Source organism: Moschus berezovskii, chromosome X (genome assembly GCF_049115385.1).
Source record: "Moschus berezovskii isolate FMDL1 chromosome X, NW_MosBer_1.0, whole genome shotgun sequence".
NCBI classification, from domain to species: domain Eukaryota; kingdom Metazoa; phylum Chordata; class Mammalia; order Artiodactyla; family Moschidae; genus Moschus; species Moschus berezovskii.
The window spans coordinates 98926125-98951448 of NC_142488.1; the positions used below are offsets into that span (position 1 = coordinate 98926125).

The window sequence follows — 25324 nt, forward strand, 5'->3', positions numbered from 1 at the left end:
TGGTCATGTATGGATGTGAGAGTTGAACTGTGAAGAAAGCTGATCGCTGAAGAATTGATGCTTTTGAACTGTCGTGCTCGAGAAGACTCTTGAGAGTCCCTTGGACTGCAAGGAGATCCAACCAGTCCATTCTAAAGGAGATCAATCCTGGGTGTTCATTGGAAGGACTGATGCTAAAGCTGAAACTGCAATACTTTGGCCACCTCATGCGATGAGTTGACTCACTGGAAAAGACTCTGATGCTGGGAAAGGTTGGGGGTGGGAGGAGAAGGGGATGACAGAGAATGAGATGGCTGGATGGCATCACCGACTCTGTGGACATGAGTTTGAGTGAACTCCGGGAGTTGGTGATGGACAGGGAGTCCTGGCGTGCTGTGATTCATGGGGTCGCAGAGAGTCGGACACGACTGAGCGACTGAACTGGACTGAATGATCCCATTGTCCATGATCCCGTTGCCATTTTCTTTATTGCTTTGGGTTCGAGTTTATACACCCTTTCTGTGTTTCCTGTCTAGAGAAGATCCTTTAGCATTTGTTGGAGAGCTGGTTTGGTGATGCTAAATTCTCTCAGCTTTTGCTTGTCTGTAAAGCTTTTGATTTCTCCTTCATATTTGAATGAGATCCTTGCTGGGTACAGTTATCTAGGCTGTAGGTTATTTTCTTTCATCACTTTAAGTATGTCTTGCCATTTCCTCCTGGCCTGAAGAATTTCTGTTGAAAGATCAGCTGTTATCCTTATAGGAATCCCCTTGTGTGTTATTTGCTGCTTTTCCCTTGCTGCTTTTAATATTTGTTTTTTGTGTTTGATCTTGTTAATTTGATTAATATGTGTCTTGGAGTATTTCGCCTTGGGTTTGTCCTGTTGGGAACTCATTGGGTTTCTTGGACTTCGGTGATTATTTCCTTTCCCATTTTAGGGAAGTTTTCAGCTATTATCTATTCAAGTATTCTCTCATGGTCTTTCTTTTTGTCTTCTTCTTCTAGGCTCCTATGATTCGAATGTTGGGGCCTTTAACATTGTCCCAGAGGTCTCTAATATTGTCCTCATTTCTTTTAATTCGTTTTTCTTTTTTCCTCTGTGTTTCATTTATTTCTACAATTCTATCTTCTTGCTTGCTTATCCTGTCTTCTGCCTCTGTTATTCTACTGTTTGTTCCCTCCAGAGTGTTTCTGATCTCATCTATTGCATTATTCATTGTATATTGACTCTTTTTTATTTCCTCTATGTTATTATATGTTTCTAATAATAGAAAGGTCTATTATTAAACCTTTCTTCCATCTTATCAATCCTTTTCTCCAGGTTATTTATCTGTAACTCCATTTTGCTTTCAAGATTGTGAATCATTTTCACCAGCAAATTTCGAAATTCTTTATCAGGTGGATTCCCTATATCTTCCTCTTTTGTTTGTGTTGGTGGGCATTTATCTTGTTCCTTTACTTGCTGGGTATTTCTCTTCCTCTTCATGTTGCTTATATTGCTTTGCTTTGGGTGACCTTTCCCTCTTCTGGCCGTTCGTGGAGTTCTCTTTATTATGTAGTTTCCTCGCTGTGTGTGGAGTTGGACAGGTGACTTGTCAAGGTTCCCTGGTTAGGGAAGCTTGTGTCGGTGTTCTGGTGGGTGGAGCTGGATTTCTTCTCTGGAGTATAATGTAGTGTCCAGTAATGAGTTATGAGATGTCAGTAGGTTTGGAGTGACTTTGGGCAACCTCTATATTGAAACTCAAGGCTATTTTCCTGTGTTTCTTTAGAATTTGCATGGTATGTCTTGCTCTGGAACTTGTTGACCCTTGGGTGGTGCTTGGTTTTAGTGTAGGTATGGAGGCGTTTGATGAGCTCCTATCGATTAATGTTCCCTGAAGTCAGGAGTTCTCTGGTGTTCTCAGGATTCAGGCTTAAGCCTCTTGCCTCTGGTTTTTGGTTTTATTCTTGGAATAGTCTCTAGGCTTCTCTATCTGTCATTTCCAAGGTGGTTCCCTCTGTTTTAGCTTCTGTTTGCTGGTCTCTTCAGTGTCTAATTTCCACCCTGATACTAGGGGGCGGGTGGACACTTTTTAAGGCTCAGTTGTTCAGTCCTGTTCTGGAAAGGGAGGAATGCTGCAGACAAATATCTCTGGCGTCTGTGGGGAGTGCTCGCAGCATCTCGGCCACACTGGGTTTGCCCCCATTCACAGTGCGTGTGTTGTCCCAGTCTACACTGCACAGGACTCTAGGTTGCTCTGCCGGAAACTGTCCGAGGCTGGTGCTGGGTTGTATGCATTTCCCAGGTCTGAGCGGCTCAAGTTCAGGTTCTCGGGTACTCCACAAAGGCGCAGACTTGGTTGGGCCTGCGTTTTGTGCCTTCCCTGGTCTGAGCAGCTCAGCTGACCAGGTGTTTGGCGAGCATGGTTGCTGTGACTTACCGCCTCCCCAGTCCCTGCCACTCTATTTTCTGGATGTACATCCGGCGCACCTTCTCAGGTGGATATCGATCGGCCCGAGCCCAAGAAGTCTTGATTAGCAACAAGCCTGCCTGCAGTTTGTATCGGATGCCTTTCTGGGGCCGCGGTTGCCCTCTCCGGCTCTGGCTGACCTCCCTGCCTGTCTTGGCGGGGGAAGGGGAATGGGCCGATTGCAGCTGGCTCGCTCTGCCCAGCCCTTTGTTAGAGTTTTCCGCCTTTTCATGGGGAAGCTATCCCAGTCTGCTTTGCTATCCCCAGTTCTCTCAGATTGCCCTCGCGGCATTCAAGCCCAGTCCTCTCTCTAAGCAGTTCAGCCGGCTCCTCCCTGCCCAGCCCCCGCTCGCTAATGGCATATGCAGGCATCGGTGCTGCTTCTCCGCTGGGAGTTACCGTTTGGTGGGTAATCTGTGGGTTTTAATTATTTCTTTGTTTTTCCTCCCGGTTATATGGCCCTCTGAAGTTCCAAGGCTCGCCACAGACTAGCCACTGAGAGTGTTTCCTGGTGTTTGGAAACCTCTCTTTTTAAAGTGTCCCTTCCCGGGACGGAGCTCCGTCCTTACCTCTTTTGTCTCTCTTTTTATCTTTTATGTTTTTTCCTACCTCCTTTCGAAGACAATGGGCTGCTTTTCTGGGTGCCTGATGTCCTCTGCCAGCATTCAGAAGTTGTTTTGTGGACTTTACTCTGCGTTCAAATGTTCTTTTGATGAATTTGTGGGGGAGAGAGTGGTCTCGCCATCCTATTCCTCCGCCATCTTGTCTAGACTTACTTTAATTTCCTTAGAGATGCATCTGTTGTGAAAAGGGTAGATTATTAAGCTTGTTTTAAAGCAGAGTATTGCAAGCAGATTAATATCCACCTCCTAATTGTGCTTAGTTGCTCAGTTGTGTCTGACTCTTTGCAACCCCATGGACTGTAGCCCACCAGGGTCCTCTGTCCATGGGGATTCTTCAGGCAAGAATACTGGAGTGGGTTGCCAGGCCCTCCTCCAGGGGATCTCACCAACCTAGGGATCAAACCCAGGTCTCCCACATTGCAGGTGGATTCTTTACCATCTGAGCCACCAGGAAGCCAAAGATGTCCGTAACTAATCCCCAGAACCTGTGAATATGTTAGGTTATAAAAGTAAGTGAAATTAAGATTTCAGGTGGTATTAAAGCTGCTGGTCAACTGGTTTTAAACTAGGGTAATTATTCTGGTTGCTCTGAGTAGACCCAGTATAATCACAAGGGTCCTTTAAATGTGGAAGAGGGAGGCAGAAGAATCAGTGTCAGAGTGATGCAATGTTAGAAAAGCTCATTCAGCTGTCACTGACTGTGAAGATTGAAGAGAGCCATGAGCACAGGGATGCTGGTAGCTCTCGAAGCTGGAGAAAAAAAAATGAAATCTCAACCCTCCAGAAAGTAACACAGCTTTCCCACCGAGACTTCCAGAACTGTCTGTGAGATTGTAATATTTTTTAGCCCACTAAGTCTGTGGTAATTTGTAAGAGCAGCATAAGAAGCTAATACATCAGGTAACCTTTTCTCCAAATAAAAATTTTCATGGAAACCCCAAATAAAACAGATAAAAACAGAGCTTTACTGATTGAAAAGGGGCTCTGACATGGGCATAAAGGAACCTCCAAGGGAATCTCTAGGATTGTAAGTAGGGTAGTTTAGAAGCTTGTATAAAGCAAGATATCCCAAGTTAGTAAAACTATCTAAAGCCTCAGATGGTGACCTACTAACTGTATGTTCCACTGAAAATCCTGCCTATTGGAGGAGGATTAGGTTTTCTTTATTCCTTAAAAAAAAAAAAACAACTACTTAGGAAAACTTAGTGAGGCAAGACTTTAAATTCTCAGCAATGCAGTTGTAACTAGAAATGGGTAAATAGATTAATGGGTAAATAGATTAAATAGATGGGCAGCCTCTTTTTCATGGAGTCTGCAGCAGAAGCTTGAAAGGAAAGTCTGTGGTTCTTTCTTATTCCTTCTTAGCTCTGACAGTAGGAAGTGCCTGTATAAAACATAGCAAAGCTTTAAAACAGCAAACTCATGAACAGCTCATATTTAGGTTCAGAGGTGATGCTGTTTATTAGCAGTGTGGTGAGCAGATTGACACAAAATAGAAACTGTTCAAATTTTCAGCTCGAATTTTGTTAATGCATAAATGATTTGGGGCGTCCGCGGTGACCCAGTGGTAAAGATTCCACCAGCAATGCGGGAGATGCAGGAGACATGCGTTCAATCCCTGGGTCGGGAAGATCACCTGGAAGAGGAAATGACAACCCACTCCAGGATTCTTGCCTGGATAATTCATGGACCAGGATAATCCCTGGTGGGCTATGGTCTATGGGGTCCCAAAGAGTCAGATATGACTGAGCGACTGATCACGCACACATGCACAAATGATTTGAGGGATATCTGTACCACTATTTCATCTTTATTTTCTTGACATGATTCATAACTAACTTTACAGGTATAAAGTTTCTTCTGCATGTCAACAGTTTTCTTCTTAGTAAATAAAGGCCTTTCTTACTTTTTAGCTTTTGACTTATCTTAGTGCTTTTAGTCTCAATAATAAATACTTCTTCCTTGGGTATGTAAATTTATCACTAACTTTCACAAAGGCTCACAAAAATTTGTTTCAGTTTACAATATGAAGTTAGTTATTCGAGTTTTCTTTTTGAAGGAAACAACTAAATATGTTGTATTTTTCAGGGTGATGATGGAATTCCAGGGCCACCAGGACCAAAAGGGATCAGAGTAAGTGATATTTGCTGTATCAAATGTTTTGTTGGTCAAACGAAGAAGCTACTGAAGTGTTATAAGGCAACTGGAAAAAGACTCATATAGAAATGCAGGAAGAGAAGTGAAATCTTTTAAAGTTTCAGAATTCATATGTCTATAATTAGCCTTTCTTTAGTATTTTGATAGTTGTCTTTATATATCCAGATGTCTATTTAAACTAATATAAGAAGACTTCAAAGTAGCTTATGGTTGAGAAATGTGAAAGTATTTAATTTCAATAATTTTTCAAATTCTTAAAAATATACGTCACACAAGTGGTTTAAAGCAGAACTACCCAACCAGGGTGATCATCTCAGAGTTCACAGAACTGATCACCTCAGGTCATGTACCCTCCCTGGGAACCAGGTACAAATAGTATACTTTTTTGTGTGTGTCTTGAAGAGAATAAGTTTGGGAAGCTCTAGTTGAAGCCATTATGTTAAAGAATAACTATTTTTGAAAAAGAAGGTCAGTTCCATAAAGTTTTACTGGCTATACCACCATGTAACTACATTATAGCAAAATATTTTAAAAAAAGAATATTTTTGGAAGAATACAGTATTTTATCAGTTCTGAGATGTATGATTTTTTAAGTTTTAATGTTCTGGAATTCAAGATGTGTTTGAAAATTTAAATGCACATTTAGTGTAATTTTTCTGAAAAGCTTTAAGTAGACATATACTTTTCACTGTGTTTTAGATTGGGAGGAAACTATAGTTTATAAATAGTACTGGCTTTTAGAAAATCAGATTTAACTTTTCTGAGCCTCAGTTTCTTCGTTTGTTAAATTAGGAGGTCAAACAAGACAATCTCCACTGTCTCTTTTAGCTCTGAAATTCTGTGTTCATAGATTGACAAGGTCCCTGAATTTGAATATAGAATATATGGGTGGTGGCTTAGCATATTTATGTGTATTACAAAGAAAAACATTCTGATCCTCTGATCTCCAGGAATTTAGTAGATGTATACATTTTACATGAATATTTAAAATATTCTGTTTGCTATTTACGTCTTAACAACACATATCTTGCCTTATGTGCTACTTTTGACTGGTGTAGGTAGAGCAGTGGAAAAGCAGGAAAGAAACTCAAAACCCTTAACATTTTTTTTAGCAGACAGGCTTCTGTGTTTTTCTATCATAACTGAATATCAGTAAACTATTAAAGCTGTTCATAATAATCATAACATATATCTTAACAGCTAAAGCTACCATTAACTATGTCCTAAGTACTGCTGAGACTAAAAAAATCTGTCTACTCTATCACTTACCACTTTCAAGTGTCTGAGAGTGCTTAGAACTCGGTGGCCTGATAGTTCCTGCATCCTCAGGTCTCAGCTCACAGGCAGCTGTTGGCATGCAGATTTTAAAAGACTTATTATGGAAAATTTAAAGCATACCCAAATTTACAGAGAATATATTAATATTACAATGACACCCCCCATGGAGTCATTACTTGGCTTCAAAAACTATCAACATTTTGACAGCTTTGTTTCATCTGTACCTCACCACTGTTGCCTGTAATATTTTAAAGTAAATCCCTCACATCATCATTCTACCAATGAATATTATGTTTCTTGAACTGATAACCACATTATGCCATTATTACACCTCAAAAACTTAGCAAAAACTTTTCAATATCCTTTAAAACTCAGTCCATATTCAGATTTTCTCAGTTGTCCCAAAGATTTCTTTTTGCAATTGGTTTATTCAAACCAGAATCCAGGCAAATTCCACATATTGCATTTGCTTGATATATTTCTTAAGCCTCTTTTATTATGCCATTGAAGAAACTGGATCATGGCGTTGTACTGTGTTCCGCAACCTGGATCTGCCTGACGTTTCCTCATGATGTCATTTAACTTATTTCTCTGTACCCCATGTTTCCTGCAACTATGAGGTTGCCTTAGAAGAGGCACTAGAAAACTTTCTAGGAATAAAGAAAAACCTGTACATTTAAGATATGTGCATTTTACTATATATAAACTATACTGATAAAAAATGAAAGAAAATTGAAAAACAATACTTTATAGATACTACTGTATATTTACTATTGAATTACATCTCATGTCACAAACGTCTATCTATCCCACTTTTTTGATGCTAGATTTGGTCAGTGGTCTCAAATGTATGAGCCTGATTCTGCCACCAAAATTTCGCCATCAACTTTCACATAGTGGTTTGGCATCCATCCATGACCATTGGTTAGATCCAAGTTTTTGTTTTTGTTTTCTGGGTTTTTTTTCCTTTGGAGTTCAAAAATGATAAGTTTTAAAAGTCTATCAATCCTTCATTGAATAGCTTGAATTCTAATTTATTAACTTGAATTCTAATTTATCAGCTGAATTCTAGTGGGGTAATGAGTTTGTATACTGACAACTTTGAGTGATGAGTGATGATCAAGGAAGGTTTTTTAATTTATCATTAGAAACATATGGAACTTCTGTGTTTCAATCACTTGTACTCATTATTCTTTCTGAAGCTCAAATTATTTCATCTTTGTCTGTGGGAGCCTCTTCAAGTTGGCCCCTGTGATTTGTCCTATTGACAAACCCTACTGATCTTTGATAATTTATTTGCTTTCTGACATAAGACCCTTCAGGCTCAACTTATGCATGTCCTCTCTAGATCTGGAATTGACCACATCTCTGATTACAGATTCTTTCAGTGATTTAGATTCCACAGTCTGAATATAAGGAGTGTTCATTGCTACTAGTTTTGTCACTGTTTTGATGTATTTTAAGTGGACAGAGTTAAGAAATATGTATTTTTTGAAGAGAAAAAATATCACGAGTTCATATTATTATTTCCAATGGAACGTTAAAATAAAAATTTTTTATACTTGTTCTCTCCCCCTGCCACCTTTTTCTCTCTAACATGAAAATCTTCATTTCCCAATGATATTAATATAATTAATTCCTTTGTCCTACAGTATAGCTATAATAACTATATATAGTCATTATATATATACAAAATAGCAAATATAACAATATACAAATAATTTGTATATACAAACAGTATACAAAATAACAATATACAAATAAACAAAATAAACATTTCAATTTTAAAAGTAATAGTAGAAATCTTAACTGCCACTAATTATTTCTTTGCTGTTTCTTATCCTCTTTGAATTGACTCATTTCAGTCAAAGGTAGTTTTCTTCTATGTATGGTCACTGTCCACAGTTTGATGTACATTAGTTTCATTGGTTCCAGTTTGCTTTCAATTCTTGATGATTTCCTTTTTACCTTCATTATTTAAAACAAGTGCATTGTTCTATAAGACTAGGTATAGTCAGAGATGCTTCCCATCCTTCTTTACCATCTCCCCATTCTCTTTCCTCTTTCCCCCAGAGGTAATCATTTTTCATTTACGGTTTATCTTTTCATTGTTTAGTATCACTACCTTTGTTATAAAAAGGTAGTATATTATTTCCATTACTTAAACTTTGTTTCTTTTACTTAACATTCTATCCTGGAGATCAGTATGTATTTCAGTGTACAGAGATCTTCCTCATTCTTTTTTAAAGCTGCATGGTTCTTTATTATGCAGATATACCATAGTTTATTTATTCATATCCCTATTTGTTCTCTGGAGAAGGAAATGTCAGGCCACTCCAGTATTCTTGCCTGGAAAATTCCATGAACAGAGGAGCCTGGTGGGCTACAGTCCATGGGGTCACAAAGAGTTGCACATGACTGAGCACACATGCATGCTTTGTTTCTAACCTTCAGTTGTAACTCTGGTTATATGTCCATTTCTAAACTTCAGCTACAATAATTCAGTCAGTAACCTTGAATTTCATATTTCATAATTTCTTATGTGCCTTTGGGATAGATTTCTTGAAATGAGTTGCTTCAAAGAGTAAATAAATACATGTGTAATTTTGTTAGGTATTTCCAGATTTCTCTCCATGGTGTTTAAAGTCCATTAGCAGTTGTATGAGAGTACCTTTCCTTCAGAGAATTTTACCAAACTTGTATTTTTTGCCAGTCCTGACAGGGATATTTGATTAAGATTTTTGGGGTGATCACACTGATGTTCTTAGAGGCAGATATATCAGTATTTGCCACTTATCCATACTCTGCTGTATTCAGGATTCATCACAAACCTGGGAGAATCACTTTGTCTTTTAGAACAGACATTTCATCCACTAATTTGCCTGCTCCTACATCACCACAAACTGTGGAAAATTCTTAAAGAAATGGGAATACCAGACCACCTGACCTGCCTCCTGAGAAACTGTATGCAGGTCAGGAAGCAACAGTTAGAACTAGACATGGAGAAGCAGACTGGTTCCAAATAGGGAAAGGAGTACATCAAGGCTGTATATTGTCACCCTGCTTATTGAAGTTCTATGCAGAGTACATCATGAGAAACGCTGGGCTGGATGAAGCATAAGCTGGAATCAAGACTGCCAGGAGAAATATCAATAACCTCACATGTGCAGATGACACCACCCTTACGGCTGAAAGCGAAGAAGAATGAAAGAGCCTCTTGATGAAAGTGAAAGAGGAGAGTGAAAAAGCTGGCTTAAAGCTCGACATACAGAAAACTAAGATCATGGCATCTGGTCCCATCACTTCATGGCAGATAGATGGGAAAACAGTGGAAACAGTGACAGACTTTATTTTGGGGGGCTCCAAAATCACTGCAGATGGTGATTGCAACCATGAAATTAAAAGACGCTTACTCCTTGGAAGAAAAGTTATGACCAACCCAGGCAGCATATTAAAAAGTAGAGACATTACTTTGCCAACAAAGGTTCATCTAGTCAAGGCTATGGTTTTTCCAGTAGTCATGTATGCATGTGAGAGTTGGACTGTAAAGAAAGCTGATTGCCAAAGAATTGATGCTTTTGAACTGTGGTGTTGGAGAAGACTCTTGAGAGTCCCTTGGACTGCAAGGAGCTCCAACCAGTCCATCCTAAAGGAAATCAGTCCTGAATATTCATTGGAAGGACTGATGTTGAAGCTGAAACTCCAATACTTTGGCCACCTGATGCAAAGAGCTGACTCATTGGAAAAGCCCCTGATGCTGGGAAAGATTGAAGGCAGGAAGAGAAGGGGACGACCGAGGATGAGATGGTTGGATGGCATCACTGACTCAATGGACATGAATTTGAGTAAACTCCAGGAGTTGGTGATGGACAGGGAGGCCTGGTGTGCTGCAATCCATGGGGTCACAAAGAGTAGAACATGACTGAGCGACTGAACTGAACTGAACTAAGGACAATTAAAACAACTCACTCAAATAAGAGTATCTTCTATAGGTTTCTATAAAAGAGGTTTTAAACCTGTATAGTTTTTCTATAGTGTTTAAAAAAGAATGAGTGGTAGTAATCAGTGAGACACATTTTGTTCATTGCTGTATAAATGTAGTTTTCATAATTACCTCAGGTTGGATATTATTTTATTGTCATTGATTGTTAGTTATTTATTTCTTTTTATAGGGTCCTCCTGGACTTCCTGGATTTCCAGGGACACCAGGTCTTCCTGTAAGTAGAATTTGGCTTCTTATTTTAAAAATCTCTTAAAACAGTAATCTAAGAAATATTATACTTGTGTTATATCCCCTTTCAAAGGGAATGCCAGGCCATAATGGTGCCCCAGGACCTCAAGGTATCCCTGGATGCAATGGAACCAAGGTGAGATTTATTTGACTTAATCTTAGGCAATATGCTTGATAATGATGGACTTAAACATTTCAAGGAATCAATATCGAGAATGTCAAAGAAAAGATATAGTAGCTTCATGTCTAGGACAGACATAGGGTATGTTCTGAGTTAACATTTTCAATATACTGAAACATCAGTAATTCTTTAAGCCTGTATAATTAGTTGGGATATTGCATTGAGTTGAAGATTACCTACCAAATCCCTTTTGTGTTTTAGTGTTAGGTAGAATGAGAGTTTTTGCCATACATTGACATGAATCAGCCATGGATGTACATGTGTTCCCCATCCTGAACCCTCCTCCAACCTCCCTCCCCATCCCATCCCTCAGGGTCATCCCAGTGCACCGGCCCTGAGCACCCTGTCTCATGCATCAAACCTGGACTGGCAATCTATTTCACATATGATAGTATACATGTTTCAATGAATGAAATGAGAGTTAAAAAGGAATTAGGATATATATGTTTATAGATATAAACACACATATATATGTGTGTATATATATATATATATGCACACACATCTATATTGTTGTTAAGAGTAATACTTATGAATGTCATTCATTAGCTTTGATTTTTTTTAAACTAGGTACACTTAAAATTTTCAAATCTTTCATATTCTTAAACCTTTTTTATCTTGCCTAATAACTTCCTAAAGAAAACTTCTAAAAATCTATATGTAATACACCACATCAGTTTTTACTATGAACTGTTAGTATGAAACCTGAAACTTCTCCATCATAGAAAATAATGAATTTAACAAGTGAGAAAATTGTGTCATATGCTACAAACATTGTTTCCTGGCCCTCTTTTCTTTAGTCAAGACTAAATCTAACTATTTGGATTAAGTATAAAGTGAGAGCAAGGAAAAAAGAGAGGAAAATTTGCTCTTTTTAAAAGCTTACAAGTATTTGTTTCCATTTCTTATTCCCTCACTTTTCTCCTTTTCCTATAGATTAAGGAAATATTGTTTTCTGTGTATCCTTTTGAAATTTCAATATTGCACATAATACTGTGTGAAACTATTCTGAAATACTGTAGATCTTTCTAATTAATGACTTTTGTCATAGTTTATATTAGGGTATAATATTTAAAATAACTTGAACAAACTATTTTGTATTATGCAGGCCATCACATTTTATGATAATCATTGTAGTGTATACTTGTAGACAATAAAGTTATTGTTACCTCTAATATTTCTCCAAGTCAGTGTCATCCTTGCCACTAATAATAATAATATTCTGATTTTGGATTTGTGAGGCTTACTTGTGTTTTTCATTTTTTTGGGGGGCAACCTTACAGTGATAGGACTAACATGGAGTTAGTTTGCATGGCATATTGCATGTTAAAGCAGGCTACATTCATGTGCCTGTTCTGGTAATCTGATTGTATTTGCTAGCATGTCTTGAGCAACAAACAGACTACTAGCCAAAGTTTTAATTAAGACCAGATATATCTACAATGAGTATAGTATACTATGCGATTAAAGGGATTTTTTTCTTTTTTTGTTAAAGCATCACCTTAGCAGATCTTATGATTAGTTTGCATTTGAGTCCCCTCCAATTATGTAAGCAACAAATTTTTTAAAAACATTATGTGCACCTGCAGATTAAATGGAATCTTATATTTCTAACTATGTAACTGGGTTTCTTTTGTGGCTCAGCTGGTAAAGAGTCTGCCTGCAATGCGGAAAACCTGGGTTCGATCCCTAGGTTGGGAAGATCCCCTAGAGAAGGGAAAGGCTACCCACTCCAGAATACTGGCCTGAAAAAAAGCATTATGTGTACCTGAAGATTAAATGGATTCTTATATTTCTAACTATGTAACTAATTGAATGAACCCTAAAGATGGAGTCAAAATATATGGATTCTTTTGCACTCTGTTTTCTAAACTCGATGTACAGGCCACTTCCTTTCTGTCTGGGCTTATTTTTTCCATGTGTAAAAAGTGGTGGAGAAAGGGATATTGGACAATAAGTCAAAGGCACATAGCTGTATCATTTTACTCTTTTAAGCCTCTGACAAGGATGTTTCTAGAAGTACTACAGCACATGGGTATTTGAAAGGAGGTTGCATTGGGGTTCTTCTACAGCCATTTTAGCTTTTGTTTTCTAAACCAAATGTCCGTATTAGTACTTTACAATAGGGAGTGAGAAAAATTGGGTGCCTAGAGAACATAATGACCTGCAATTGTTAAAACTATTGCTATGATTGTACTCTTGGTGATATTAATGGCATTCTTTTTTACCATCTTTTCCTTTTTACAAAAATAATTTGAAATAGTTTACAATAAAAGAAAAAAGCAATGGGGCAGTTAAAATATGAATCTATATAATACATGGGCAGGAAATTGGGGCAGATCATTAACTATTAAATGTGATGATAGCCAGGAATCTGTGGTATGAGTCTCTCAAAATGGATTTGTCAGGAGAAAATGACTAAAGTAGAAGATTTTTTTCCTTTATTTCTGATTGGAATTCATGAGTGGAGATAAAAGTATCTTAGAAGGTTGAATTGATATGGATAGTTGGTATCAAGGTAATTGAAAAGTGAAGGCTAATGAATATTTGACAATCTGGCATGTTTCAGAATGACTTTTGCAGAAATTTTTTCAGTAAGTCATTGTTTGTTGGTGTAATGATGCTTTGTTTGTGTTCCTCCATGCTTTTTATTTTTAACTCCTTCTAGGGAGAACGTGGATTTCCAGGCAGTCCCGGTTTTCCTGGTTTACAGGGTCCTCCAGTAAGTTATAAAATTTGGCATTATAATGAACACAGAAATTAACATAAGCATTAGTGTACAAAGTGAGCTCAGTGCATTTTTATGGAATAAAATAGTACTTTTCAAAGTAATAAAGTAAAAGGATTAAAAAAAAAAAGAAGTTAGTGCATAGTGCTTTCTGCTGGGTAAAAGCAAAGATTCTGTAGTGCATATTTAATGTAAATGTCATCTCTAACTATCTTAAGATACCTTTTCCTCAGAATGATCTTATAGCAATCTATTCAATTTTGCTTGCTCCTTCCCCTCTCATTCATGTAATTCCTTTTCTTTTTAATCATAGGGACCTCCTGGGATCCCAGGTATGAAGGTAAGCATCTCATGTTGGAAAGGTAAGCATTTTAAAGTATTTGGAAAGCCTGCATCTTCAGTCAGATAATGTCCCTGACTTCTGTCTTAAAATGAATGCTTCTAGAAGTTGCACAGGTGCACATTTATGAGCTCTCCTTAAGTACTCTCCTTTGTTCTTGTGGCTTTAAGTACCTTTTATGGGCTGGTATGCTTGCAAATGTATATATCAGCCTCACAGTTCTTTTTGATACCTTCCTCGTTATGTTTTGATTCTGTTGACCACCTGCTCCCTCTGGAAATATTCTGCTCCTCTGGCTTCTGCAAGGGAATATTCTGGGAATATTTTTTCCCTTTTCCTAATCTTTCTCCTACATCTCCAGTCATTCTGCAGTCTTCTATGCAAGCCATGTTATTCTATCTAGCAGGCATCAAGACACAGTCCTGATCCCTTCTTCCCTTCTGTGCCTACCAATATCATTAATGCTCATGGTATTGATTGCTGTCTAGTTATGGAACACCTACATTTCTGTCTCTAAAACAGAATTTTCTTCTGAGTTATATGCATGCATTAAACTGCTTCCCTGACATCCCCCTGACTTATCTTCCAGACATTCAAATTAATGTCCTCAGAGTTAACCCAGACCCCCAAATAAACCTTTTCCTCCTTCTATTTTCCTCATCTCTAAAATTTGTATCACTATATAACATGTACACTTTTACATGTACCAAAACCTGAGAGTAAGTATTTGCATTTTCTACTCCTTCACATATCTCCTCATTGTATACTATCTCTAAATACTGTTAATTTTGCCTATAAGTATATATATTAAAATTCATCTATTTTTCTTCGTTTCCACTGCCAGCACACTAACCATAATGCCTCATCTGGATTAGTGTAGTAGCCTCTTAACTAGTTTCTTTTTTGTACCCCTCACCTCCCAGCATGATTTATTCTATACAAAGCAACCAAGAATGATCTTTTAAAAATATAAATCAGTAATTTAAATCTCTCCTTATAAACCTTCAAGGGTTTCCCACTGCATCTAAGATAAAGTCCACATTTTTTTCTATGGCCTGTAAGATCTGCATATTCTGGTCCTTGCCCCACATTTCTAACCATATCCCTAAGCCGCTTTTCCTTGAGCTCCCTGATCACACCAGTCTGCATTAAGTTATTTAAATGTGCCAGATTCTTCCTTTTTGGGTCCTTTGTTCATGCTGCTTACATTGCCTAATGCTCTTCCCCATCTTCACCTGGCTGACTCACAATCCTTTAGACCTCAGCCTGAATGTTGCCTTCATAGATTGCCCTTCTTTACTGCCCAAACAAATTTTCTCCACTATTTCTTTTTTTTAATTGAAATATATTTGACATATAACATTGTGTAAATTTAAGGTGTACATGTTAATTTGATAAGTTTATATATTGTAATATGATCTCCATTATAACATTAGTTAGCCCCTCTAGGACATCACACAATTATCATTTCTGTGATTGCTCTCCACCATTTCTTTATCATGCACCATGTAGTTTTCCTTTATAGTCCTAAACAGAAAATTTTATTATCTTATTTATGTACATGTTATGGTATCAATTTCTCCAGTATATTATTAGCACAGTGAGAACAGTTGTCTTGTTTTATCTTCTTTGCTACAAAGCATCCAAAACCTAACACAGTTCTTGGCAAATATTAATATTTAATGTTTTTCATGAATGATTAACCAAAGGTATGACAGGTTCTTAACAAATTGACTGTACTTCCATGTACTCTACCCACTTCCTCATTTTCCTTTGAACAGTAAATGCATTCATTTAACTACTGAGGTCGCCTAAATCTTTGAGGACATTTATGTGACAAATTGAATGCTTAGTTCATTTTTTTTGTATTCTGGCCAGTTTTCCTGTATCATAACTATTACTTACAATCGCCACTTATGGTTTCTTTCAGGGAGAACCAGGTAGTATAATTATATCATCACTGCCAGGACCAAAGGGTAATCCAGGATATCCAGGTCCTCCTGGAATTCAAGTAAGCATCTGCTGACTTTCTTCTTTGCCCTATTTGATTAAATCAGATCACAGCATCACTTTTTTTTTTAATCCTCAGCCTTTAGTAGTCTCTATGTTCATTATAGAAGTTAGCATCTGAGGTTTGATAGACATCGCAGGTATGTTGTATGTGAAAATAAAAGCAGTCTTGACCAGGGAGCTTTTTAAGAAGTGTGGCTTGTTCTTTTACCTTTAAAATCCAGTTTCCATGGAAATTTTTGTTTCAGAGTCTTGCAGCAGAAACAGCCTTCTATATAGTCTTATTTCTGTGCTGTGGAGATCAATAGGGTAGTAGGAGTAAATGGTCTGATTAAAAAATGCAGGTTTCCCATTCAAGGTATTTGAAGTATTCATTTATAACATCATTTATGCATAACATATGAACATATTTTGAAAGCTGAAAGAATAAAATATATGTATCAGTTCAGTTCAGTTGCTCAGTCGTGTCCGACTCTTTGCGACCTCATAAATCACAGCACGCCAGGCCTCCCTGTCCATCACCAACTCCCGGAGTTCACTCAAACTCATGTCCATCGAGTCAGTGATGCCATCCAGCCATCTCATTCTCTGTCGTCCCTGTCTCCTTCCACCGCCCAATCCCTCCCAGCATCAGAGTCTTTTCCAGTGAGTCAACTCGTCGCATGAGGTGGCCAAAGTATTGCAGTTTCAGCTTTAGCATCAGTCCTTCCAATGAACACCCAGGATTGATCTCCTTTAGAATGAACTGGTTGGATCTCCTTGCAGTCCAAGGGACTCCCAAGAGCCTTCTCCAGCACCACAGTTCAAAAGCATCAATTCTTCGGCAATCAGAACATCAAATGTAATATTTAGAAAAATTGTCATGTCAGCCTACACATAACATACACAGAGATGACAACAACTTTTGGGGATTTATAGATTAGGGAATTAATTTTTTTAAGGTTTATATTTCTTGAGGATTGCTCCCTTTGCCAAAAATAAAAATCAGTTCTTTCTAGTATTTGATCACTAAGATACAATGTCAGGGACTTTTTTCGTTAATCACCTTAATACGTACTTGATATCACCCATCCATATGTTCTTAAGTATTACCAATCTTTTCTAAATTTTACTGTATTATATTTCAAAATATAGCAGAATACATGCTAAGTATATGTAGGTTATAAAGCATAATGACCAGATGAGCACTTATGAACCCAATGCAATATTTAAGAACTAGAACATTGTAATTTTAAATCAAACTTTCTTGGCAGTCACATCCTTCTGCATTCTCCCAAGATGTAGCTACAATCCTAGGTTTTCCATTTCTTCTTAAAAATAATTTTATTACATGCACATATATCATTAAACAAGAGTATTTAGCTTTTAAAGTAATATAAAATGTATGTGTAGTTTTCTGCAACTTTTCTATTTGATATGTTAAGATTCACCCATATTATTGTATATGACCATAGTTCATTCAGTTTCACTTCCATGTTACAGTCCATTGTTTGATATACTAGAATTTGTTTCTCTGATCTTCTGTTGCTGTATATTTGGATTGTTTTGATATTTTTTAAATTATAAAATAATCCATAATTTATATCTAGATATAAAATTGCTAGATTTCAAGGCAGTCAAATTTTCAACTTATTAAGATGCCTAATTTTGCTCCACAGCCATTACATCATTCCTTTATCTTTTGTCCCAGTTTTTCTCACTTCCCTCTTTGTGTTTAATTTTATGTATTTTTATTTTAAAATTAGAGAAGCCACCTTGAAACTAGTAGGCTTTCTCTTCCCATTTCTAGCATAAAAGCTCCACTAAATGCCCATCATAATTGCTTCATATTTTAAAACTTCCTTACTATACGTTTGTCCCATATTTGTTGTATACCACTGTAAAACATAAGTTCTCTAAAAACTGCATTCATTCTGTTTAGCTGAATTTCGTTATAGTCATTCAATCCTTTTATTCTTCTACATTTTAAAATTCTGCTTATAGTACTTCAGAATTATAGAATTGTAGAAAAGAATTCTGGCAACTAAACTTAAATTTCACCCATTTAGTTCTTTATACAAGTTTTTTCTTATCCTTTTCTTTATTTTCTTTATAACAGGGCCCAGCTGGTCCCCCTGGTATACCAGGGCCAATTGGTCCCCCAGGACCACCAGGTTTAATGGTGAGCTTGCTTCTGTAATGTCATTTCTCCTCCTTTTCTTTCATTTTACAAATAATATTATTTGTATTACTTGAAAGTATAATGAATTTGATCTATAGTTTTCTTAAGTCTTCTTATATAGGAGATTCTATAGTGTTATGGTGAATAATATATATGCTAAATAATAGCTCCATTTTATAGATGGAAAGAATGAGGTCAAAAAAAGAAAGATTTAAAATAAAGTATCTTGGTGGTTAACTCTTGATGTGTCAGATTTGAAGTCACTTCTGGGGCCATCTTATGAAGACTTCTAAGGTAATTCTTAAGTCACTTGATGAAACATGTTTCTTCAAGATGCAGTTTTCTGTTAAAAAGGAATAAAAATAGATATTCACACAAAAAAATATATCGGCTCTCATTTCTTAAGGACCTATGACAGAACAGTAGGATTGGTGAGGGTAGTGAATCACTCTGAAATAGGATACGGATTTTTATTCCCCAGGAAAGAAGCAAAAACTTATAAAGACCCTGAATGTGCAACCAGTTCTCTTACTTTACTACCTGCAACATCACTTATATTTCTACTCTAATAAATTTAAGTACTTTTACCCCTGAAATACTTAAATTTCATTTAAGTCATATTTTAAACTTAGAACTTTACTGTTGCCCTGTTAAAAGGGCAAGAAAATTGTACTTCAAAGTAATTTCTCATGTGCCACTCTATCTCTCACCTACTGTATATTTAAATGATAGTTTTCATTATACCTTTATAGATTATACATTTTTGCTTGTGACCATTGGTGCTCTATTTGTGAATGAAAGAAATAACGAAATAATATTTGATAAGTACTAGAAGATCTACCAGAAAAAGATTGTAATTTCTGCTTTTTTAGAAATCTTTAGGAGAGGATTAGAAAAACCTCTTTATTTAGTTTGTTTTAGTTGTAAATAACTTGCAAAACATGAGATTCTGGAGCATGGCACTTTTTCCGAACTCTGTTACAACCTTGGCCTATCCTAGGTGTATTGTTACACCTTGAATTTCCTTAATTCTTGTGACCACATAACACATTCACTCTGTTCTTAATGTCCCTGCAAAACCTTGATTCAAAGGATGAAGCAAAGTCTTAGAAATGCTACCAAGGTATAATATGTAAATAAATAGATCAGTTGACATCAGGAGGTGATATCCCTGGACAGACAAATGCCAATGTAACTTTTCAAACCTTAAAACATTCTCAAATATACAAAGATCATATAAAATCAAATTGCACTAAAAATGTAAACACATGCCTTTTAGAACTGGACAGTTAATTGTCTAATGGTACCTAAGTTTAACCCATAATTCTGATATGATAAGTTTGATATTTGTTGAGATTAGTTTTTGTATTGATTTTTGGCATGAGCGCTACCCTATGGCCTATACCCATCCTTGCATCTCTTCCCTCACCCATTTGTAGCCTGTCAAGGGAAATCACCACTATTATCTAGTTTCTTTAAATCAATTTAAATATGTGTCTCTGACAAGAAAACAATGAGAAAAAAAAACTCAGGAAATATTATTTTAAAGGACTTTTTTCAGTCCTTACTTCTATGAAACCAACTTATTTTTAATATACTCATTAATATAACTTTTATTTCCTTTTTCTGTGTCTTTCACTCTTAGGGCCCTCCTGGCCCACCAGGACTTCCAGGACCAAAGGTAATTGTCTTTCTTCTTTTAGCATCTTTTATTTGGTATGGATGTTTTTGTTGTTGTTGTTGTTATTGTCAATGAGGTTTTTTATTTATTTTGTTTATTTTTTAATTGGAGGAAAATTGCTTTATAATGTTACGTTGGTTTCTGCCATAGTCAATGAGGTTTTAAATTCAAATCTCTCTCTTCAGGGGAATATGGGCTTAAATTTCCAGGGACCCAAGGGTGAGAAGGTGAGTAGAGAAAAAAGTTGATTATTCAACCCTCAGTTTTTGTTTTTCACAGTCACTAGAACTTGTCTTTTTGCTTCTGGCAACTGAATTAACTTGCATGTTATATTATATTATTGTCTGTTTAAACTATGAAATATTACTTATTTTATCTTGCAAACAGGGTGAGCAAGGTCTTCAGGGTCCCCCTGGGCCACCTGGGCAGATCAGTGAACAAAAAAGACCAATTGATGTAGAGTTTCAGAAAGGAGATCAGGTGAGTATGTAGGGAGGAAATCAATGAATATTTTGCTATGAAAGTGGTATTCCATTAAAATGCAGTACAAGCTGGAATAAGGTTATTTGTGATAGTCTTTTTGAAATAACAAGGATCAGAAATAATTAAAATTTTAAAATATTTTGACTGAGATATACTCTATATACTGTAAAATTCACCCATTTAAAGTGTACAATTACATTTATTTAATATATTCACAAGATAGTCAAACAATCACTGCAATCTGATTTTAGAACATTTTCATGAGCCCCCTGAACAAAACTCCGCACCTATTAGTTATCACTTAATATTTTTCCCTAACCTTTCAAGCCCTGAAAGTTTAATTAAATGAAACCACTAATTTAATTCTTGGCTCCAAAGATTTGCCTATTTTTGGACATTTTATATAAATGGAATCATACAATATATGATATTCTCTGGTTTCTTTTTTTTTATTATAATCTTTTCAAGTTCATCTATGTTGTAGTGTGTATTAGTATTTTGTTCCTTTTTATGGCTGAGCTAATAGTCCTTTGCATGTATATTCCCCATTTTGTTTATTAATTCATCAGTTGATGGACACTTGACTTTTCCCATTTTTGGCTATTATGAATAATGCCTTTATGTACAAAATTAAGTCATTGTAAGATAGACTGTCACTGTTTTAGATGACCATGTTCTCTATATTTCACTGACACTCAGGGAGAAAGATGGTATTACTGATAAATTTCTTCTCTTCGGCAGCACATATACTAAAATTGGAATGATACAGAGATTACCATGGCCCCTACACAAGGATGTGATGCAAATTCGTGATGTGTTCCATATTGTTTTGGGGGAGGCTTCCCAGGTGGCACTAGTGGTAAAGAACTTGACTGCTAATATAGGAGGTGTAAGAGATCCTGGCTTGATCCCCAGGTCGGGAAGATGCCCTTGGCAGCCCACTCCAGTGTTCATACCTGGAAAATCCCAAGGACAGAGGAGCCTAGCAGGCTACAGTCCATGGGGTCGCAAAGAGTTGGACATGACTGAAGCGACTTAGCATACAACCACTAGAGTAGATGAGGGGATCAAATTATATTATTACAAAATATTTTATAAGAATAAAAAATCATTAATACTTTAATTTGAAGTGCTTTCTTGCTCTTTACCTTAAAACTTGGCTTGTACATACACTAAAAATTAACTGAAATAAGCAAAGATGGCCCTAGATTTTTTGCCTAGTAGATTTCAACTTTGATTTTGAAACATCTTTGGTTATAGTACATGAGTCTGTAGTTCAGCTAGTTAAAATTGTTCCTAACAGTACTAACAGTTTTAATATTGCTTTCCTTTTCCCTACCACCGCATAGGGACTTCCTGGTGACCGAGGGCCTCCTGGACCCCCAGGGATACGTGGTCCTCCAGTAAGTAACCTAAAATTCTTTAGCATCATTTAATGTAAATTGATAATCTCACATGGTACTTCATGAACCAATGTAAAATTACTTTTCTGTGTATAGGGTCCTCCAGGTGGTGTGAAAGGTGAGAAGGGTGAGCAAGGAGAGCCTGGCAAAAGAGTAAGTGTTATGGCTTCTAATAAACTTTGCAAAAATTTTTAAACATGTCTGCGCATGTACTCATGCACTGTGCATGTGTATAATTTTATTTTTTCCTCTTAAATCCTGCCTTCATTCCCTCAAAATGGCATGAATGACATATTTATTTATTTAACATTAAAGTCCAGAAAGTCTACTGAAGAGAGTCCCAGGCTGGAAGAAAGCTTATTATATCCTTTAACTTTATATTTCCAAATAACAAATTTATATTGTTACATTTCCTTGAATCCTAAATAGGGTAAACCAGGCAAAGATGGAGAGAATGGCCAACCAGGGATTCCAGTGAGTATTTAAAATCTACCCTCCCCTCCAAATGGCAACATTTGTACATGTTGGTAAAGAAGCAGGATGGCAAAGAGGCTTGGGTTTGAAACTATCTTTTCCATCTCTTTTAAATATGAATTTGAAATTTCTCTGTTTTTCAAGATAGATTTTTAAGTCATATATATTGAGATATAATTTATATTCAGTAAAATGAACCATTTTGGTGCACAGTTCTCTGTGTTTTGACAAACACATAAGTTGCGTGACAATCTCCATAATAAAAAACAGTTCCATCTCTCTCAAAAGTTCTCTCATGATCTTTCATAGTTATTCCCTCCCCTCCCCTCACCCAGTATCCATTGAAAGAACTGATCTGTTCTCCATCTCTGTAATGTTGCTTACTCCAGAGTGTCATAAAAATGGAGTCATAGCATATACAGCTTTTTGAATCAGAATTCTTTCACATAGTATAACACACTGTATTGTGTATCAGTAGTTCATTCACTTTTAATTGCTGACCAGTTTATGACTATATGGAGTACCAAGGATTATACATTTACTCATTGAAGGGTATTTTGGTTGTTTCTGGTTTTTACCATCATGAATAAACTGCTAAAAACCTTCACATACTCTGTTTTGTGTGAACATAAGTTTTCTTTTTTCAGTTTAAGTTTCAACATATAATTCTAATTACTACCAACAAAGAGGCAAGTAAAAATATGGAAGTCCAGGAACATTATTTCAGTCAGCCTTATATCAGGAGTATCCACCATGGATGTTAAAAGATATTTTCAAGGACAGATAGAAAATTTGATGAAATTTGGAGACTACTCTGCAGGAAAGGGAGCATCCTTAATAAGACTGGAAGTTGTAATATTCAATAGAATCAGATAAATTTATTTCTAAATAATTTTGCTAAACAGCCAGTCCTCAACTTACAAACTGTAGCTTCACCAATGGCTTAAACATATAAAATGGCATAAGTGAAAATGAAAGTCACTCAGTTGTGTCCAACTCTTAGCAACCCCATGGACTATACTGTCTATGGAATTCTCCGGGCCAGAATACTGGAGTGGGTAGCCTTTCCCTTCTCCAGAGGGAGGGTTCCAATTCAGGACCTCAGTTCCTGTCTTCTTTTGAAACAATGATTTATGCAATCATGATGTTCAACAATTGCCTCTGTTTTTGACAGATATCCCTAGGGAAAAGGCTTTTCTCTGTTTTCACTGGGAGAAGTAAAATTAGGTCAAGTAATGGGATCTTTCTGGGAACCACCAGAAATGACAATTCTGTGGGGATGGGGCTTGGAAGAAGCTTCAGCCTGGTTCTTTTCCCTTCCGGTTGCTGCTATGCTGCTGGTCTTTACCTTGATTGTGAGCTGTTGGTTTTCAAGGCTGCTGTGAAACTGAGGAAGGGTGATGGGAATAGAGCCACAAACCACTTCGTTCTTACCAAGATTCAGTCTTTTTTTCCCCCAAAAAATACGTTTCCTGGATTGCTGCAAACCCTTGCTTAATTTCTAGAGTTCTAAAAAGATCGACCATTTTTTTGTCAATGTCCTTGGTGCTTTTATGGAGAAGAGGAATTTTGGAGGTTCTTTTTCCACCATTTTTGCTGATGTCACTGTCTTCTATGTTTTTAAAGGGTTTGCCTGGTGATCCTGGTTACCCTGGTGAACCAGGAAGAGATGGAGAAAAGGTAAGAATTTTAAAACATCGAGGGAATTGCTTTTATTCTGGTTAGCACAATTCTTTTCATCCCAGTTATAAATGAAAAAATTCTAAGTAACTAGCTTTTGTATTCAAACTACACCTTCCTTATCCATCTTTTGATGTTATTCCCTTTTCTCTTATACCAGTTCCCTAAATTTTCATTCACTATCCTAAATTACAGTCCATGTGATGGAAACACATGGAGAATTGTTTAGCTTTAGCATTTCCTTTGTTAAAAGCTGATGCCGTTACTTTGAGCATATATCGGCAAAACTTTTGTTCTCCAGAAAGAGGATTCAGCACTGTTTAAGTGAGGCCCTCATACTAAAAAGGGCTTATAGCTGTGAATTTAGAATGTTGCCACTAAACATTTCCATTCTCTAGGCAATTATTTTCTGGAAGCCCATGGCTAATTCCTTGTTGTTGTTGTTGGCTGTTGTTTTTTTATTTGGCCATGTAGCCTGACTGAAGTCATTTGTTTAGTTCCCTATTTTAAAAGTGACTTCGAAAAAAATGTATGAAGCCCACCATTCCCATATTTATAGCAGATCACAAAACATCCATTTTTCCAATCTCTCTGGTCTTTAATTGCTTTCTATGAAAAGCTTTGTTTTGCAGGGACAGGAACGTGTTAGAAACTTGAATGTACCCAGAGGGCACATGTTTTAATGATGATTTTTATCTCTAAACTAGATCCAAGTTCTAGACTGGCTTAAGAGGCACAACTAGAATAAAGGAAGATAATAAATACTCAAAGAGTAAAGTGTTGTTTTTCTAGTTGTATGTGAAGTTATAGGGCAGAGTATCTCCTTAAACTAAAAGAAGCTTATAGATAGATGAAAGGTTTCTATGAATAAGTCTAGACTGAGAGTAGAGGTGTGAGAGGTACACCTATTCTTGGGTCTTGGCCAGCGGAGTAATAGTTGAATACTGTGATCTTCACCTGTTGTGGCTACTGGTTAAGGGTAACAATTTTGTCTAAGTTTGTCTTTCAGTAGGTTCTAAGAGCAAAGTCCGGAGAAGGCAATGGCAAGCCACTCCAGTACTCTTGCCTAGAAAATCCCATGGATGGAGGAGCCTGGTAGGCTGCAGTCCTTGGGATCGCTAAGGGTCGGACACGACTGAGCGACTTCACTTTCACTTTTCACTTTCACACATTGGAGAAGGAAATGGCAACCCACTCCAGTGTTCTTGCCTGGAGAATCCCAGGGACGGGGAGCCTGGTGGGCTTCCGTCTAAGGGGTCACACAGAGTCGGACACGACTGAAGTGACTCAGCAGCAGCAGCAGCAGAAAGAGCAAAGTCACAAACCAATTATGATTTATTAGCTATTCCTGGTGATAGTTAACTCCATCAGCTTTAAAATATCTGTAACTAATGGAAATGACACTAAATTTATGCCCCTAACAAGTGTTTTGAAAAAGACATGGCTAAATGTAAGAAAAGGGTAA

General features: G+C 36.8%; 1 protein-coding gene and 1 non-coding gene across 2 annotated transcripts in view; both read left to right on the forward strand.

Annotated features, from left to right (window-relative positions):
* The window catches only part of COL4A5 (collagen type IV alpha 5 chain), a 273861-nt gene that overhangs the window by 140493 nt on the left and 108044 nt on the right, over positions 1-25324 (forward strand). Inside the window, exons 4-17 of the mRNA XM_055438264.2 lie at positions 5141-5185; positions 10660-10704; positions 10792-10854; positions 13568-13621; positions 13941-13967; positions 15898-15978; positions 18076-18138; positions 19784-19819; positions 20005-20046; positions 20207-20299; positions 21652-21705; positions 21802-21858; positions 22135-22179; positions 23806-23859. Of these exons, the coding sequence (XP_055294239.1) occupies positions 5141-5185; positions 10660-10704; positions 10792-10854; positions 13568-13621; positions 13941-13967; positions 15898-15978; positions 18076-18138; positions 19784-19819; positions 20005-20046; positions 20207-20299; positions 21652-21705; positions 21802-21858; positions 22135-22179; positions 23806-23859 (759 nt within the window). The remainder of the gene's footprint in view (positions 1-5140; positions 5186-10659; positions 10705-10791; positions 10855-13567; positions 13622-13940; positions 13968-15897; positions 15979-18075; positions 18139-19783; positions 19820-20004; positions 20047-20206; positions 20300-21651; positions 21706-21801; positions 21859-22134; positions 22180-23805; positions 23860-25324) is intronic.
* On the forward strand, positions 21030-21131 carry LOC129535305 (U6 spliceosomal RNA). Its single transcript, XR_008681580.1, has one exon. It is a non-coding gene; the product is annotated as a U6 spliceosomal RNA (small nuclear RNA).